Source organism: Caenorhabditis remanei, chromosome V (genome assembly GCF_010183535.1).
Source record: "Caenorhabditis remanei strain PX506 chromosome V, whole genome shotgun sequence".
NCBI lineage: Eukaryota > Metazoa > Nematoda > Chromadorea > Rhabditida > Rhabditidae > Caenorhabditis > Caenorhabditis remanei.
The window spans coordinates 14,167,334-14,183,650 of record NC_071332.1 but is presented as its reverse complement, the minus strand read 5'-3'; the positions used below and the strand labels follow the sequence as shown (position 1 = coordinate 14,183,650).

At 37.1% G+C, this 16,317-nt stretch overlaps 8 protein-coding genes across 8 annotated transcripts; 5 read left to right on the top strand and 3 right to left on the bottom strand.

The window, feature by feature from the left end:
• Window positions 1-983: 983 nt before the first annotated feature.
• On the bottom strand, window positions 984-2,050 carry GCK72_019907 (uncharacterized protein; the record flags this gene model as incomplete). The annotated part of the gene is made up of 6 exons (XM_003116302.2): window positions 984-1,133; window positions 1,184-1,439; window positions 1,488-1,555; window positions 1,604-1,726; window positions 1,773-1,904; window positions 1,949-2,050. The coding sequence occupies 6 exons, from the start codon at window positions 2,048-2,050 to the stop codon at window positions 984-986; spliced, it is 831 nt and encodes a 276-aa protein (XP_003116350.1).
• Window positions 2,051-2,632: 582 nt separating this feature from the next.
• GCK72_019906 (uncharacterized protein) lies at window positions 2,633-4,394 on the top strand (the record flags this gene model as incomplete). The annotated part of the gene is made up of 6 exons (XM_003116336.2): window positions 2,633-2,809; window positions 2,857-3,001; window positions 3,078-3,207; window positions 3,251-3,679; window positions 3,729-4,212; window positions 4,263-4,394. The coding sequence occupies 6 exons, from the start codon at window positions 2,633-2,635 to the stop codon at window positions 4,392-4,394; spliced, it is 1,497 nt and encodes a 498-aa protein (XP_003116384.2).
• A 203-nt stretch (window positions 4,395-4,597) lies between these two features.
• GCK72_019905 (uncharacterized protein) lies at window positions 4,598-5,860 on the top strand (the record flags this gene model as incomplete). The annotated part of the gene is made up of 6 exons (XM_053733286.1): window positions 4,598-4,680; window positions 4,733-5,012; window positions 5,055-5,247; window positions 5,293-5,401; window positions 5,448-5,563; window positions 5,610-5,860. The coding sequence occupies 6 exons, from the start codon at window positions 4,598-4,600 to the stop codon at window positions 5,858-5,860; spliced, it is 1,032 nt and encodes a 343-aa protein (XP_053582199.1).
• A 318-nt stretch (window positions 5,861-6,178) lies between these two features.
• GCK72_019904 (uncharacterized protein) lies at window positions 6,179-7,924 on the top strand (the record flags this gene model as incomplete). The annotated part of the gene is made up of 6 exons (XM_053733285.1): window positions 6,179-6,358; window positions 6,411-6,555; window positions 6,599-6,731; window positions 6,780-7,208; window positions 7,261-7,744; window positions 7,793-7,924. 6 exons carry the CDS (start codon window positions 6,179-6,181, stop codon window positions 7,922-7,924), a joined length of 1,503 nt encoding a protein of 500 aa, XP_053582198.1.
• Window positions 7,925-9,115: 1,191 nt separating this feature from the next.
• Window positions 9,116-10,853, bottom strand: GCK72_019903 (uncharacterized protein; the record flags this gene model as incomplete). The annotated part of the gene is made up of 6 exons (XM_003115921.2): window positions 9,116-9,247; window positions 9,293-9,776; window positions 9,826-10,254; window positions 10,302-10,434; window positions 10,482-10,626; window positions 10,674-10,853. 6 exons carry the CDS (start codon window positions 10,851-10,853, stop codon window positions 9,116-9,118), a joined length of 1,503 nt encoding a protein of 500 aa, XP_003115969.2.
• A 1,322-nt stretch (window positions 10,854-12,175) lies between these two features.
• Window positions 12,176-12,792, top strand: GCK72_019902 (uncharacterized protein; the record flags this gene model as incomplete). Its single annotated transcript, XM_053733284.1, has 4 exons — window positions 12,176-12,179; window positions 12,225-12,333; window positions 12,380-12,495; window positions 12,542-12,792. 4 exons carry the CDS (start codon window positions 12,176-12,178, stop codon window positions 12,790-12,792), a joined length of 480 nt encoding a protein of 159 aa, XP_053582197.1.
• An 816-nt stretch (window positions 12,793-13,608) lies between these two features.
• On the top strand, window positions 13,609-14,452 carry GCK72_019901 (uncharacterized protein; the record flags this gene model as incomplete). The annotated part of the gene is made up of 3 exons (XM_003116613.2): window positions 13,609-13,707; window positions 13,754-14,015; window positions 14,064-14,452. 3 exons carry the CDS (start codon window positions 13,609-13,611, stop codon window positions 14,450-14,452), a joined length of 750 nt encoding a protein of 249 aa, XP_003116661.1.
• A 320-nt stretch (window positions 14,453-14,772) lies between these two features.
• On the bottom strand, window positions 14,773-15,608 carry GCK72_019900 (uncharacterized protein; the record flags this gene model as incomplete). Its single annotated transcript, XM_003116243.2, has 3 exons — window positions 14,773-15,164; window positions 15,216-15,474; window positions 15,522-15,608. The coding sequence occupies 3 exons, from the start codon at window positions 15,606-15,608 to the stop codon at window positions 14,773-14,775; spliced, it is 738 nt and encodes a 245-aa protein (XP_003116291.2).
• Between the last annotated feature and the right edge of the window lie 709 nt (window positions 15,609-16,317).

Here is a 16,317-nt window from a genome sequence, read left to right as displayed (position 1 = left end):
AGAGCACGAAGTATCGCAATCGTCACACCATACCAGACTGACAATTGTCGTGTGGTCTTCTCAGTAGACAACGAGAAATTCATTGTCACCATTGCTATATACGATAGAGGATTTAAACTAAAAGAAACACAATAGCAGTTCAGTTATTGATACAAAAAGAAACTCACCAACCGAATGAAATGTTCGGATCTATAAACAGAAATTGGGTAGCTGGAAAAAGCAACCAGACTTTACAAATCATTCTAATTACGTCACAAGCACCAATTCCAATTAGAAATACGTTTATAGTAAGGGATTTCATGGTCTTCCTCGTGAGAACTATCAAATGAAATACATTTAAAATTATACCAATTACAGATACTGCGATGTTGATAAACAGTAAAGAACCCGATAATTCTCTGAAAATTTGAACTGATAGTGAACGAAAACTAAATGGAAAAACTCGACCAACTCTAGAAAAATCCGGATTGTATTCCAGAATTTTCTTGATTTTCCATTGAGTTCAGGGAACCATAAAGCAGCGAAGTTGTTATCACTATTCATTCTTAACTCTACCTCTGATGTTAGATGAAAAAAAACACAAAACGTAACGTGTTTTCTTAACAAAAGCATGTATCCCTTACCTGGAAATCAACTTTCTTAATATAAACCCTGTCTGACTAATTCTGAGTTCAAAAATCTGAGGAAAAACAAAAAAAACGAAACTTTGTTAACCAAAGAAACTTCATTATTAATTGCTCTCGAAACTAAAAAAAAACAATTTCAAACGAGACAGATGACACCTAGAATATCCATAAAATTGTTCACAAATACCGTAAAGCCTGTATTAGAAGGGCATGCCACTCTATTGTTTTCTTAGTTTCCAAAAAATATTCTTACAGAGCTGGCGAGAAAAAATGTAATGTTTTATTTCACATATTTGAACTAAACATGAGTACTTGGCTCATAAGATGAAGATACAAAATAATTCATTTAAATTCATACTACACAGTGAAATCATCTGGATAAACTTCTTTACGCGCTCTTTCACAGTATTCCAAAACCTTCGGGAAATCTTTCTCAAGAACATCAGAAATGTGTGTACGGAAAGGATAATACACGGTTGCCAGCTGACTGAAAACAGTTGCATCAACCTGAAAAGTTAGAATTTTCGCAAATGAAATACTTAGTCAGTGAATCTCACCGGTGTCATTTTGTCACCGAAAATAAATTTTCCTTTGATAGAGTTCTGAACCACTTCCAGATCTTTGTGAAGAAGTTCATCCAGTTCACTCCATTCGAACTCCCCGATTGCCCCAGCACATCGAGCATACACCTTCTTGCCGAATATTGCTTTTAGAATTGGAACAAATACTGGAGTCAAGAAAGAAGGAAGACCAATTCCTCCGATCAATGTTTCATAAAATGCGTTTACAGCTGTCTTGAAACGAATGAGTAAGCTAAAATTAGATAATTTTAAGAAGTTACATATTATCAGAAGAACTCACAAGAAAAGATGATGGTCTGCCATTTTGCTGAGGGCAACAGATTGAGCTTCGAGATCAGCTGGTAGTGACTAAAATCAGAAAATGCTAGGAGCTTAAAGATAGAAACCATGTCTAACCGGAATATTGAAATGAGATTTGAGTCTCATCTCGATAAGAGATGAATCAGCAATATGTTCTCCGTTGAGTTCAATGAAAGGTAAGAGCCCATTTCTAGAGCGAAGAGAAGTGCATTCCACGATCTGAAAATGATCAGAACTTTCATCAATCTGAATTTCCACGACTCACCTCATAGGGAATCTTGTACATTCTACAGAGAATCTCAATCTTCATACAAAACGGGGACAAGTTTGGACAATTTTTGAGACGTTTGAATTGATACAAGTATACTCTATCCTTCTTGAAATCTTTCTTTTGTATCTGAAAAAAGAAGTTTATCAACTTTTAAGTAGAAAATAACAGACCGCTGGTTTAGGCTTGATACTTGGAGCACTGAAGAAATTCTTGAGATAAAGTGCAATGGCACCAACAATTATTGCAGCAGTAATGGGGCATAAATCTACCATTTTGAAGAGAATAGAATCTTCTTGATACTGTTTATTTGATTCCTTTTATACCAGGAGGGGCAGTGATATGATAACATTTTGTAACAGAAGAGAAGAGATAAGAGGTGTTTTGTGACAGTCTCAGTGTAGTTTTTGTAGGCAGAGAAATATAGGCAATGTGTCGAGTATAGGCAGACACTGATAAGATTCTAACCTTTAACAAACGAACTCTCATATACGTTTTTGTTTCCACTGTTCTTATACATAAGTAAAAATATACCAATGTCTCACAGCACATTGAAGTCTGCTAATATATAATGGATGAATAAAACTGTTCAGCAAATCATAGTTGAACAGATATATTAAGAAGTAATTTGGATTTAGATTATGAAATTAATTTGAGAAATCTTATATTTCTGTTGGCACAATTAGTTATTCTCGTGATGATCACTCAAATATGGAAAGTTCAATTTTTTGAATTCTAAAACAAAGTTCAAAGAGTTTGTGTCGAGTGTAGCGGAGAGGGAAATGTGTCGAGTGTGTTCTCTGATAATACAGCTCCTTATAAACGAAACAGCAACTTTTTATTCTATCATTATCAATATGATCTTCCTTATTCTTATTGCTGTAACCATCATAATCTTATTTAATCAATTTCGAAAAGTGAAACATCTTCCGCCTGGACCATTTCCTCTTCCACTAATTGGAAATATTCATCAATTAGCCTATCAGGCATGGCGCCACAAAGGAATTGTGGCAGCATTGAGTTATTTCAGAAGAGTGAGGTTTTTTGGAGAATTATTTCAATCAAGAACTTAATGTCTCAGAAATACGGGAATGTGTATACTCTCTGGTTGGGACCAGTTGTCACAGTAAGCATCACTGACTATGAGATATCTCACGAAGCTTTCGTGACGAATGGTAGAAAGTGTATTGATAGGCAACTTTCACCAATTCTGAAAAAAGTATCAGGTGAGTCAACTAATCGAATTTCAGTCTGTTTTTTTAGAAAAAAAAGTTATGAGACTTTGAAAACTAGTTATTTCAGATGGTCATGGCATACAATTCAATAACGGAGAAGAATGGGCGGAGTTGAGAAGATTCACACTTCTGGCGTTCCGTAAACTAGGTGTTGGAAATGGTCTCGAAGGAATAGTAATGGAGGAACTGAACGGAAGGTTGTAATGATAATGTAGGAAACCTTTGAATTGATTATTCCAGATGCTCCGAACTGAACTCTGAAATTTCTCTAAATGGGAAAGCAATAGTTACTGTTGAACTATTTGACTTGACAGTTGGAAGTGTTATCAACACTCTTCTTGTGGGAAAACGGTTTGATGAAAATACGAAAAGCGATTTTTTGATTATTAAAAGACTTTTCGATGCTTCAGCAGAAACCTTCAATCTATTCGATTTGAGTGTTCCTGTGTGGTTTTTGAAAACTTTTCTCCCTCGAAGATACAAAATGACATGGGAATCCAGACAAAATTTTTTGAGCCACGTGTCAAGAGAAGCTGAGGAACGACTGGAAAGAATGAAAACAGGAAATTATGAAATAGATAAAAATGATCCAAGAGATTTCGTTGATGTTTTCTTGTTGAAAATGCAAGAAGAAAAGGGAAAAGGAGAAAGTGGAAATCCAAGTTACTCGTGAGTTTTGAAATTGATCAAGTATCGCAGCCAAATAGTTCATTTGCAGAATAGAATCTCTCAAAATACTTCTCTATGATTTGTGGCTTGCTGGACAAGGAACAACTTCCACTACTCTCTACGCTGGTTTCGTAAAGCTTGTCCAACATCCAGAAGTCATTCTGAAAATTCGTGAAGAACTAGCGAAAGTCACTCAAAACGCACGAGATTTGTCTTTACAAGACAGACGAAATACTCCTTATCTGAATGCAACAATTGCTGAAATTCAACGACATGCATCTATTTTGAATGTGAATTTCTGGAGATTGAATCACGAGACTATCGACCTTCAAGGATATCAAATAGAACCAGGAGCTTGGATTTCAGCTCAACTCGGAGCACTTCATGTCAATGAAGAACTATTCGAGAATCCCAAGAACTTTGATCCCGAAAGGTTTCTGACAAATGAGAAACTGTTTCAACAAATTATTCCATTTGGGATCGGAAAACGATCATGTGTTGGAGAGCAAATTGCATGGACAGAACTCTATTTAGTACGTTTGTCTTCAGTTGCGATAGGTGTTACATGCATTAATTGTTTCAGGTTATCGGCAACATCCTTCTCCGATATGATGTTAAAGCCCATGGCCCCTGTGACCTAGAGGAGGACGAGTTCCCATTCAGTTCTGCAAAGCTGCCAGATATTTCTGGAAAGTTCGAATTTGTGAAGTTATAATTTATTTTACTACACATTCTTTGGTTCCAATTTCATACATTTTTGTAGTTTGTATTCATTGTACGCAACGGAACGAAAGATAAGAAAAACGAGTTCTCCCTTTCATTTTTCTTTCTTTGTATTTCTCCGCCTCCTCTATCTAATAAATTCAGTTATTGATTCGAATTTTCACCTTTTTCAAATTTCTTTAAATCAAAAAAATCATGACTAGAAAATCAACTATTCAAACGTGTCAAGTGTGTGGAGATATTTCTAGAACTACACATTTTGGCGCTGTTTCCTGTAGGTTAGTTCAAAATTTATCGGAAAATCTCCAACTTTATTCTGCGATCTTTTAGAGCTTGCGCTGAGTTCTTCCGTCGAAAAGTTGTTTCTAACGACAAATTAGTGAAACGATGTTCTGGAAAATGTCAACTGAACAGAAGATCGAGAAAGACTTGTAAAAGTTGCCGTTTTGAAAGATGCCTCGAAATCGGAATGTTGAAAACTGTAGTTACTTCAAACACCTCACTAAAAACGGACGATTGTAGTACGGAAGAACTAAACAGCATTCTGATTGGACTTCGAAATAGATACAGTCAACTGGAAGATGATAGAAGAAGAGTATTTGGTAGACAAGTATGTTCATTCAGAAAACACTTTCATAATCTCTGAATTCAGAGTTACCAACAATCGAGATATTCAAGTTATGATGAGACTGGAGAAGTGATTGCAAAGGATATGGAACTAATATCAAAACACATAATTTCATTTTTCCAAGCCAGACAATCGGTTCATAAATGTCAAGAACATATACTAGCCGACAATTTTGTGATTCCTTTCATCTTATTGGAAACTTCATTCAGATCAATAGGTGAAATAAGTACATTATACTGTTCTAAGTATCAAATTGATCTAGGCGTTCAATCACTCATTCTTCCGACTGGAAGTGTTGTTGATGCTGCTCAACTTGATAAGTTTTATTTGGATTGGGAGTGTGATGAACAACCACAACGAAACACTATATTGTAATTTATTCAAACCCCTTTAGCTTTTGAATAACAACATTTTCAGAATGCTCCAACCGTACTGGACTACTTCTTTTCGTCTTCTGAAAGATCCAATGAATCGAATAAAACTAGATCTCGCTGAAACGTTGTTGTTGAGTGCATTGATTTATTGGGATTTTGGTAAAGTGATCGAATTTTGAGAAAATACCAAAAAAAGTTGTTTCAGGAATTGTCAATCAGTCCGAAGAGTGCATAGAAAAGTGTCTCCAAATGCGAAACGTTATAAATTGGGAGCTTGTAAATTATGAAAAATTTAAATATGGAATTGAAGATCACTCACTGAGAATCATGGAAGTAATGAGTTATCTTCAAGGAGTTCAGAAGGCATCCACTGCAATCAAAGACGGCGGACACGTGGCAAAAATTTATAAATTGAAAGGAAAGGAATCACCCCTTTATGGAATTGCTGATGATTAATGCATTTTTCTATTACTGGATGTCTGCTAAATAAAAATGTTGGATTGTTTATATTGTTTGAATATTCTTTCTTCACAAAGTGTAAAAAATTCTTGCAGCAGTACAACTTTAAAATAGGTAAAGCATCATTCAAACTTTTAAACAATTCCAACAAATTAAAGTGATCACAGTTACGACCAAACAATCAACGTTTGTGTCAAGTGTAGCCGAAAAACGATTGTGTTGAATGTGTCAAGTCTGTTTTCTTATCACGTATACTGATAAGATTCCTTATTTAAAAGACAGCGCGAGACATTAATGTTCAAGTTTTCAGTTATTATGATCGCTGTAATTTTTCTAACTGCCGTGTTTATTTTCTTAGTTTTCCACCTACTTCGAAGAACCGGCCGCCTTCCACCTGGGCCCACGCCGCTTCCTTTGATTGGAAATATCCATCAGCTGGCGTATCAAGTATGGAGGAGAAAAGGAATCGTTGCTGCTTTGAATTATTATAGAAAAGTAAGTCTATAATTTTGATTTATCCATACCAGAATAAACAGTTTTCTTCCAGAAATACGGAAATGTCTATACCATCTGGTTGGGTCCAATGCCGACAGTAAGCATTACTAACTATGAACTGGCTCACGACGTGTTCATAAAAAACGGAAAGAAGTGCTATGACAGACAATTGGCGCCTATTCTTGAGCACATAACAGGTAAGACGAGATCTTGTCTGAGAATCAATAACAAATAAATCAGATGGCCTCGGTCTTCTCGCCGCAAATGGAGAAAATTGGGCTGAAATGAGGAGATTCACGTTATTGGCTTTTCGAAGAATGGGAGTTGGGAGTGGTCTGATTGAGAAGAGAATTATGAATGAGCTCAATGGAAGGTTTAAACATCTTCAAGGTTCTAATTTTATTGTAGTTTTAATTCTCAGATGTTCGGAGCTGGATGCTGAAATCGCAAAAAATGGAAAAGTGATAGTGCCCGTCGACTTTTTTGATCTAACTGTTGGAAGTGTTATCAACAGTGTTTTGGTTGGAAAACGATTTGATGAAAACACGAAAGACGAGTTTTTGACTATAAAGAAGTTGTTCGATGCATCAACCGAAACGTTCAATTTGTTTGACTTGAATGTCCCAGTCTGGTTCTTGAAATGGTTTTTCCCTTCAAGATTTCAGTTGACCTGGGATGCAAGGCATAACATTCTCAACCATGTTTCGAAAGAAGCCTTCGAGAGATTGAAACAACTGGATTCTGGGAAACATGATATAGATTCAAAAGAGCCAAATGATTTAGTTGATTGTTTCCTGCTCAAAATGAGAGAAGAAAGAGAAAAAGGACCTGATGGACACACCGGCTATACGTGAGTTATATTTGGGAAACACTTAATCAAAGTTTTTTTTTAATACGTACAGTATGGAAGCATTGAAATTTGTCTTGCATGACTTATGGCTCGCCGGGCAAGGTACAACTGCTACAACTCTTTACGTCGGCTTCATGAAACTTGTGAATCATCCGGATGTGATGCTGCGGATTCGCGAAGAACTCATCAGAATCACTCAGAACTCTCGAGACCTCACTCTCCAAGATCGTCCGAAAACACCTTTTTTGAATGCAACGATTGCCGAAATTCAACGATTCACTTCTGTATTGAATGTGAACTTTTGGAGGATTAATCATGAGACTATCAAATTCAAAGGATACGAGATAGAATCGGGATGTATGTTGACTGCTCAAGTTGGAGCACTTCATGTCAATGAGGAGCTCTTCGAAAATCCAGAGAAATTTGACCCCGAAAGATTCATGAGAAATGAGAAACTGCTCCAGCAAACCATTCCGTTCGGAATAGGAAAAAGATCGTGTGTCGGAGAGCAACTTGCAAGATCAGAGCTGTATTTGGTCAGTTTTAAAAGTGTTATTCAGCTGACTAACTAATGTTTTTCTCAGGTTTTCGGCAACTTGCTACTTCGTTATGATGTGAAAGCTCATGGTGCAACTCCAACAAATGAAGACGTGTTTCCATACAGCTCTGCGAAGTTACCGGATACAACAGGGAAATTTGAATTCGCTAAATTATAAAATTTGCATATTTTTAAAAACTTCGTGTGTTTTCTTTTCCCAATTTTTTGATTTTCATAAAAGAGAATGAATAGCAAGTTTCATTTTCATTGAAAAACAAAACATGATATTAATGAAGAAAAACAATCATAGCGAAGAATTCAGAAAAATTGGCAAACATAATTATTTGAACTTTTTAGAAACCATCTTTACTATCTTTACTATTAACAAACGCAAACGGCTGTATGTTTGTGTGTCTGTCGCCGATCCTACCGCCCTTCCTACTGAACCGATTTTCTTCAAATTTGGACCAAAAGATCAGAAATTTTCTCTTAATGATGCCCGTCTATTTTTTTAGTTAGAATAGATCTCGACTAGGTCACTAGGTGAAAAAACGTGGTTTTCAAGCCTTTCAGTGGCTTTTGTTTTCGAAATAGGGAAATAGGAGTTCACGGGGAAAATAATTATAGAACATTTTCATTCTTCAAATGAATTCATTTCTTCAAATTTTCAACACGGGTGGTGTAGAAAAGGAGGTTGAGCAGCCGTCAGGCTGCGTTAACCGACTGGTTAACAAACGCAAACGGCTGTATGTTTGTCTGTCTGTCGCCGATCCTACCGCTCTTCCTATTGAACCGTTTTTCTTCGAACTTGGACCGAAATATCAGAAATTTTCACCACTTGATGCCCGTCTATTTTTTTTAGTTAGAATAGGTCTCGACTAGGTCACTAGGTCAAAAAACGTGGTTTTCAAGCCTAGCAGTGGCTTTCATTTCCGAAATAGGGAAGTAGGAGTTCACGGGGAAAATTATTTATAGAACTTTTCATTCTGCAAATGACTTCATTTCTTAAAAGCGTGGGAAACATTGTAACAAGTAGAAGGGTGGTGTAGAAAAGGAGGTTTAGTCGCCGGTAGGCGACGTGAACCGACTGGTTGAAGAAAAAACAGGAGTTCAGTTCAGATCCGAAAATTGTGTAGCAATTTACCATGACTATTTGAAAGTCCTAGAGATTTTTCCTCGCCGTGCGAGACCATCAAAAAATTATAAATACTCTACAAAATAGCTATTTTATGGCGTTGGAAATTTGAGATGAAAGCTAAATTGTTCTTTTAAAGATTACATTCGGTACTAATAAACCTAAAAACTTCCGGAACAAATTAAAAAGTTCATTGCTTCTATATCAAAATCTTCATAAACAGAATAATTGAATTCACAGTTTAAAGAATTCAAATTTTCCTGAAGCGTCTGGAAATTTGGCAGCACTATACGGAAAGATATCTCCATTTGTTGGAGTTGCTCCGTGAGCTTTAGCATCATATCGGAGAAGAATGTTTCCAAAAACCTGAAATCGTAATAGTTAGTTTTAGACATGCCCCTTCCTCCCTACCAAGTACAACTCCGACTTTGCAATCTGTTCTCCAATACACGATCTCTTTCCAATGCCGAATGGAATCAACTGTTGAATACTCTTCTCATCTTTCAGGAACCTCTCTGGATCGAATTTTTCCGTATCTTCGTAGATCTCATCATTGACATGAAGTGCTCCGAGTTGAGCAGTCAACATACATCCCGGCTCTAATTCATATCCTTGGAATTTGATAGTCTCGTGATTAATCCTCCAAAAGTTCATGTTGAGAATCGAAGAATGTCGTTGAATTTCAGCAATAACTGCGTTTAAATACGGTGTATTCGGTCGGTCTTGAAGCGTCAAATCTCGAGATTTTTGAGTCACTTCTTGCAGTTCTTTGCGGATATTAAGGAGAATATTTGGATGGTTGACTAGTTTCGTCAAACCGACGTAGAGAGTGGAAGCTGTTGTTCCCTGTCCAGCAAGCCACAGATCATGGAGTACGAGTTTCAGTGATTCCATACTAAATGAATAACATTCATTTTGTACATTGGAAACGATTTATCACTTACGTATACGCTGGGTGTCCATCTGCTCCTTTAGCCATTTCCTCTTTCATTTTCGCCAAATAACAATCAACGTAATCGTTCGGTTCCTCTGAATCAATTTCGTATTCTCCAGAATTCAGTTTTCTCAATCTCTCGACGGCTTCTTTGGAGACGTGGTTAATGATATTCTCACTTGAATCCCAAGTCATTCTGAATCTTTTTGGGAAGAACCATTTCAAAAACCATACTGGAACATTCAGATCGAATACGTTGAAAGTTTCCCCAGAAGCGTCAAATAGTTGCTTGAGTTTCAAAAACTCATGTTTTGTGTCTTCGTCAAATCTCTTCCCAATTAGAAAACTGTTTATGACACTTCCCACTGTTAAATTGATAAATTCTGCGGACACTATTGCTTTCCCTTTTTTCAAAATTTCTGAATCGAGCTCGGAACATCTGAAAACAAATCTTCGGAAACATCAAAAATAATAAAAATATTTTACCTTCCATTGAGTTCATCCATGATTCTTTTTTCCATCAGACCACTTCCAACTCCCATTCTACGGAAAGTCAATAGCGTGAATCTTCGCATTTCTGCCCAATTTTCTCCATTTGCAAACAAGAGTCCACGTCCGCCTATAAGAAATATTATAAAAATCCATAGGTTTCTGGCCCAGGATCACCTGAAATATGTTCCAATATTGGTGCCAATTGTTTATCGTAACACTTCTTTCCATGTTTAATGAACACCTCGTGAGACATCTCATAATCAGTGATGTTGACGGTAGGCATTGGACCCAACCAGATAGTGTACGCGTTTCCATATTTCTAAAAACAATTCTAAAATGAAGTTTCTATAGAAATTCCATTCCCACCTTTCTGAAGTAATCCAATGCAGCAACGATTCCTTTTCCTCTCCATGATTGATATACGAGTTGATGAATATTCCCAATCAATGGAAGCGGTGTGGGTCCAGGTGGAAGACGTCGACTTCTTCGAAATAGGTTGAAAAGGAGAAAAACAAATACAGTAACGAGTAGAATTAAAATGATCATTTTTAGAACTAGTCGCTGATTGAATGTGTTCCGGGCGCCCCTTTTAAATTGAAATTGTTTGTTATCAATGTAATCGGAAGATAATAGACTGAATACACTCAGCATGGTCATCGCTGCTACACTTGACACGAGTTTTGATTTTTTGAATCCATGGTTTATTTTTATTGATTGGGACTCTAAAAATGTTGTTTGACTATTAAAGACTATTAAAAATGGGACAATGGAAGAGTACTATAATCCGCCAGTCTAAAAACTGATTTATTTGTCTCGAAAATTAAACATCGACATTTTTGTTTAGGTTTATCTAGTAGCCTACTAATTAAGACAAATCATTAGACTTTGGTTTTTTGAATATTGTGTTCCCTTTTTGACGTTTAAACCCAAACCGTTCCTTTGTCGTGATAAAGGGAAACTTTGAATTTGCTTTGATCTATTTTAAAAACCTTCCAGCAAAGAAACTGTAGTTTGTATTCTTTCTATTTCATCTATGTTAACTACAAAAAATACATTCTATATGCTGATAAGAAATAACCGGTATCAATTTCCACTCTCGTTTATTTTCTCTTTAGACCACACTATCTTATCACCTTTTTGGTACATTCTCATTCATCTTTCCCTTAAAATTTCAGTTTTGATATTTAATTGTTTTCCATTTAAAAACATAATTAAATCAGTATGACCAAAAAAGGAACAATTAAATCCTGCCATGTGTGTGGGGACACTACTCACATTATTCGATTTGGAGCCGTCTCGTGTAGGTATGCTTCCGTCCCACAACATTTTGATAACAACCTCTCTCAATTTCAGAGCGTGTGCCGAATTCTTTCGTCGAGAAGTCATTTCAAAATCCAAAATATTCTACAAATGTTCTCGCCAATGTCAGTTGAACAAGAAAATTCGCAAAACTTGTCGAAGTTGTCGTTATCAAAAATGTTTACAAGTAGGAATGTTGGCGACAATTGTGTCTTCCCGGAAACCTGTGATACAAACAGATTGGTCGCCTAGTTTCAATTTTCGTGGCGGACTTCGAGAAAGATATGAAAACTTAGAAAGTGCAAGAGAGAGAACATTCGGGAGCAAGGGAGATGTGAGACATTAAGATATGAATAAAATCTATAAGTTTGATTTTTCAGAGCAGCGGAATCGCAGTATTTTGCAGTTATAAAGAATTTGACAATACTTTTGCGATAGACATCAAATTAATATCAAACTTCTTTCTCCCTTTCTTTCGAGAAAGGAGACAGATCGGTGCTGAGCAAGAAAATATTCTAGCAGAGAACTTTATAGTTCCGTTTATTCTAATGGAGTATACATTCAGATCAATGGGTGAGAGGAATGGTGGAACAATTGAAAATGATAAATTTACTACAGGGACACCTTCGTACATCCTTCCAAATGGAAAACGGTTCGATTCGTTGCATCTCGATGAGTTATATCCAGATAGAGAAAGCAAAGATGAAGCTGGGCAAAGATATCAAAAGTGAGAACTTCTTTAATCTTTTTTTTACTTAAAGTCACTATTACAGGATGCATGAACAGTACTGGAATTCCAGCGATAGAATGCTCAAAGGACCATTGGATAGAGTACAACTGGACCTTTCCGAAATGCTACTATTGAGTGCTTTGATTTATTGGGATTTTGGTTAGAGTTGATTCACAAGTTGAAAGAGAGAAAAAGACAATTTCAGGAATCACAAATCAATCCGAGGAATGCATTGAAACTTGCCAGCAAATGCGAAAGATTGTAATTGAAGAACTCGCTGACTACGAAAAATCAAAACTGCCACATGGAGATCATTCGTTTCGAATAATGGAGATTGTGGGTATCCTTCAATGTATTCACAAAGCGTCTTATGTTATCAAAGAGTGTGGGCTCGTAGTTAAAATTTATGGGTTGAATGGAAAAGATTGTCCGCTTTACGAAATTTCGGATGGATGAATGGTCTTTTCAACACTTTTAATCACTTACACCATGAATAAACCGTTATTAATTAAAGGCTATAGTTTTTACATTCGCAAAAAAAAATGCATCGAAAAGATTGTCCAAATTGTGCATTTTCTAGTAGCTGAGAAATTGAAATGGTCGCTTTCTCTACGGACCAAACATTTGTTATCACTTACGTCATGAAAAAATTATCATGAATTCCAATTGGAATCCAATATTAAAATGAATTCAATTTGGGGACACTAGCAAATCCAAACCAAATAGACAATACTGTTACTGTATCCGAGGAATGTAACGCCACAGTGAAGCCTGTGGAAATAAATGTTCACAAATCACTCTTGATACTATTTGTCTTTGTGCACCGAAAAGAATACTGTAACAAACGAAGCATTTATTGCACCTGATCAAATAATTATCTGCTCTAAAGCATGTGGGTGTGAAAAAAGACTAGAATATCTTCAAGGAAATTCAGATGGTAAAGTAAACATGTGATAAGAAAGGGTTCCAGACAACACCAGGTTAGAATAGAAGGAGCACGCATTCTTTCAGACACAATATTTTTCCAGAATCGGAAAATACAGGTAGTTGTTACAGTACATTCATTGAACAGATCATCTGTATAAACATTAATTTGTTCTCGATCAAAAAAATGGTGGGTGCATCTTGTGAAATGAACCTGATGTAGTTTGAGAGCAGTTGTGCAAAGTGACAGTAATCACAGTATAAAAGAAAATCGAAGAGACAGATTCCTCACTTCTCAGCGCTTTGTTCTGGTCATACAGAGCAGCTCAACTCAACTAATCAGCAAAAATGATTGCAATCATCTCCATTGTCCTGGCTTTCTTGGCTCCACAGGCTAGTGCTGTCATCGGTGGAGACCTCAATTGTACCACCTACAATGGAACCGCTGTAAGTTTCAGAGTTACCAGTGGAAACTTTATTTCATTCACTTCAGTTCGTTTGGACCACAGCTGCCACCGCTTGCCCCAACGTCATCTCCGATTCCTCTTGCGCTATCCTCTACCCAGCACCAGTTGTTGCTGACGGATATCCATCTCCAGGAAGAGATCAGCAGAGACCATTGGCCTGCTACACTACCGCCTCGGCCACTCCAGCTGGAATTGTCATGGATATGAAGAAGGCTGCTATGGATAACTGTCCAAGAGCTTGTGGATTGTGTTGCCAGACTTCAGCATACAACTGCGCCAATGTTGCTTGTAAGTAAAGAAACTATAACTCTCACTTCTCAGAAAAATCTCTTCCAGATCCACGTCTCAACTGTGCTACCATCACTCAATCCCAATGCCTTTCATCTGTCTGGAGATCAATCATCGCCACCGACTGCCCATCTGCATGTGGATTCTGTAACTCTGGAGGATGTGTCGATGCCGTTATTGACTGTGCCAATGACAGATCCATCTGTAACACTGTCGGACTTCAAGACTTTGTCAATACCTACTGCCAACAAACATGCCAAAGATGTGCTTCATCCACCACTGTCACTTCTTCCATCTCCACCGGAACATGCACAACCTACAACGCCGATTCAAGCACCGCCTGTACTGCTTGGGCCACCAATGGATTCTGCACCAACACCTTCTACACTCTTGCTCAGAGAAAAGCCTACTGTGCTAGAACATGCAGAATCTGCTGATTTAGTTAGTTCCAGACTAATACTCTTAGCTGTCTTAATATTAAGCTTTTGACAAACTTCAAGACAACACCGAATTGGTTGACGACCACTACCATCAGATGACGACAAAAAATTGTTTCAGTTTTATTTTTATTTTTCATGTCTGACCATCATGATTCAATAAATATATTTCACTGAAAACCTGTGCTGTGAAAATTGTTGCAAAGAAATCTTCATTTCAAGGTGGTCAATCAAGAAACAATGTTAAAAATCTTTACATAGTCCGCTATTACATATATGGTCGTTACCGTCGTCGTGTGTCTGACTGTCATTCTTTTCTTCTAGCAAATTCTGCAAGTGGTGGCACAATATTGTCTCCAGACATTCTTGTAGAAGTCATTGGTGCAGAATCCGTTGGCAGCCCAAGCACGGCACGATGTTGAAGTGTCGGCTGGATAGGTGATGCAAGGGTTACCTGGGTTACCTGGATTGGATGGACCCGATGGATTAGCTGGACATCTGGCACAAGTCTTCTTGCAATATTCATTCACAAATGATTGCATATTGATGTTGGTACAGATTGAGATGTCATTGGCACAGTTCGTCACTCCATCGACACATCCTCCGTCGTTGCAGAATCCACAGACTGATGGACAATTCTGAGCGATCTTTTCACGCCAGATTGAGGAAGTACATTGGGATTGGAGAACTGTGGCACAATTGAAAGCTGGGACTGAAACAAAATATATTCTTAAAAGCTTTTTTAGTTAGTCTCAACACTTACATTGGGCGTTGGAACAATTGTATGCTGGTGTCAAACAACACATTCCACAAGTTTTTGGACAGTTCGTGATAGCTGCCTGCTTCATTCCTTGATCTACAGATCCTCCTGCCGCAGCAGTACTGTAACACGCAAATGGACGTTGTACAGAGTTTCCTGGTGCTGGATATCCAACTCCGGCAGCTGATTCTTTGTAAAGAACTGCGCAAGACGAATCGGCAATGTTGTTGGAACAAGCAGTAGCAAGAGATGTGTATGAGGTCTGAAAATTATTGAAATTTCAAAAACTTTAAAATCTAAAATTCATACCATATCGGTACAGGAAAAGTCGTCCACGATGGCAGCCATTACATCAGATGCAGTGAAAGCGAGAAGAGTGAAGATCACACTAATCATTGTTGTACGATCTCAGTAAAGTGATTATTCCGAACCGTTCATTTCTTTTTATACTGAATCATTTTCTGTACTTTTTGATTTTTTCATTATTTGAACAGCTTCTAGTAAATACAGGAAACTACAGATGCGTTTCAATTTTTGATTCTCGGGATGTGTTTAATGTTTATATCTTTTTTGTTATATCAGCAGGCGGCAATGTGGGTGTGAAGAGTGTTGAGGAGATGAGACAGTCGACAAGATACAGATTACTGTAAAGTAGTTCTGGTATGTACAGTCCGTTATTCTTTTGGAGATAAAACTTGTTTTTGAAAAGTCCTCAAAAAATGTTAGATATACAATTTGGCCTTTTTCAGTTGAAATTTTCCAACTTTGAGAGTATGTCATGGTAATACTGATTGTCCCAACAAGTGAATTATGGGTAAACCATACAGAACAAAGGTTGTGTTTCATTTTTGTAGTTGACAATTATTTGTACGGACACTCCCTAGCAAGTTACATATCGGCTGAGTAATTTCTTCCTCAAATCGTCCCATTTTCGGTGCAAAATAGAGTGATTTTTGAGCTGTTCCCTCAAAATGATCATAACTCTCTAGCGAGTATCCGTACAAAAAAGTTGTCAACTACAAAAATGAAACACTGCCTTTGTTATGTATGGTTTACACATAGTTTAAATTGTGGGACAATCAGAGATTCCGTAACATCCTCTCAA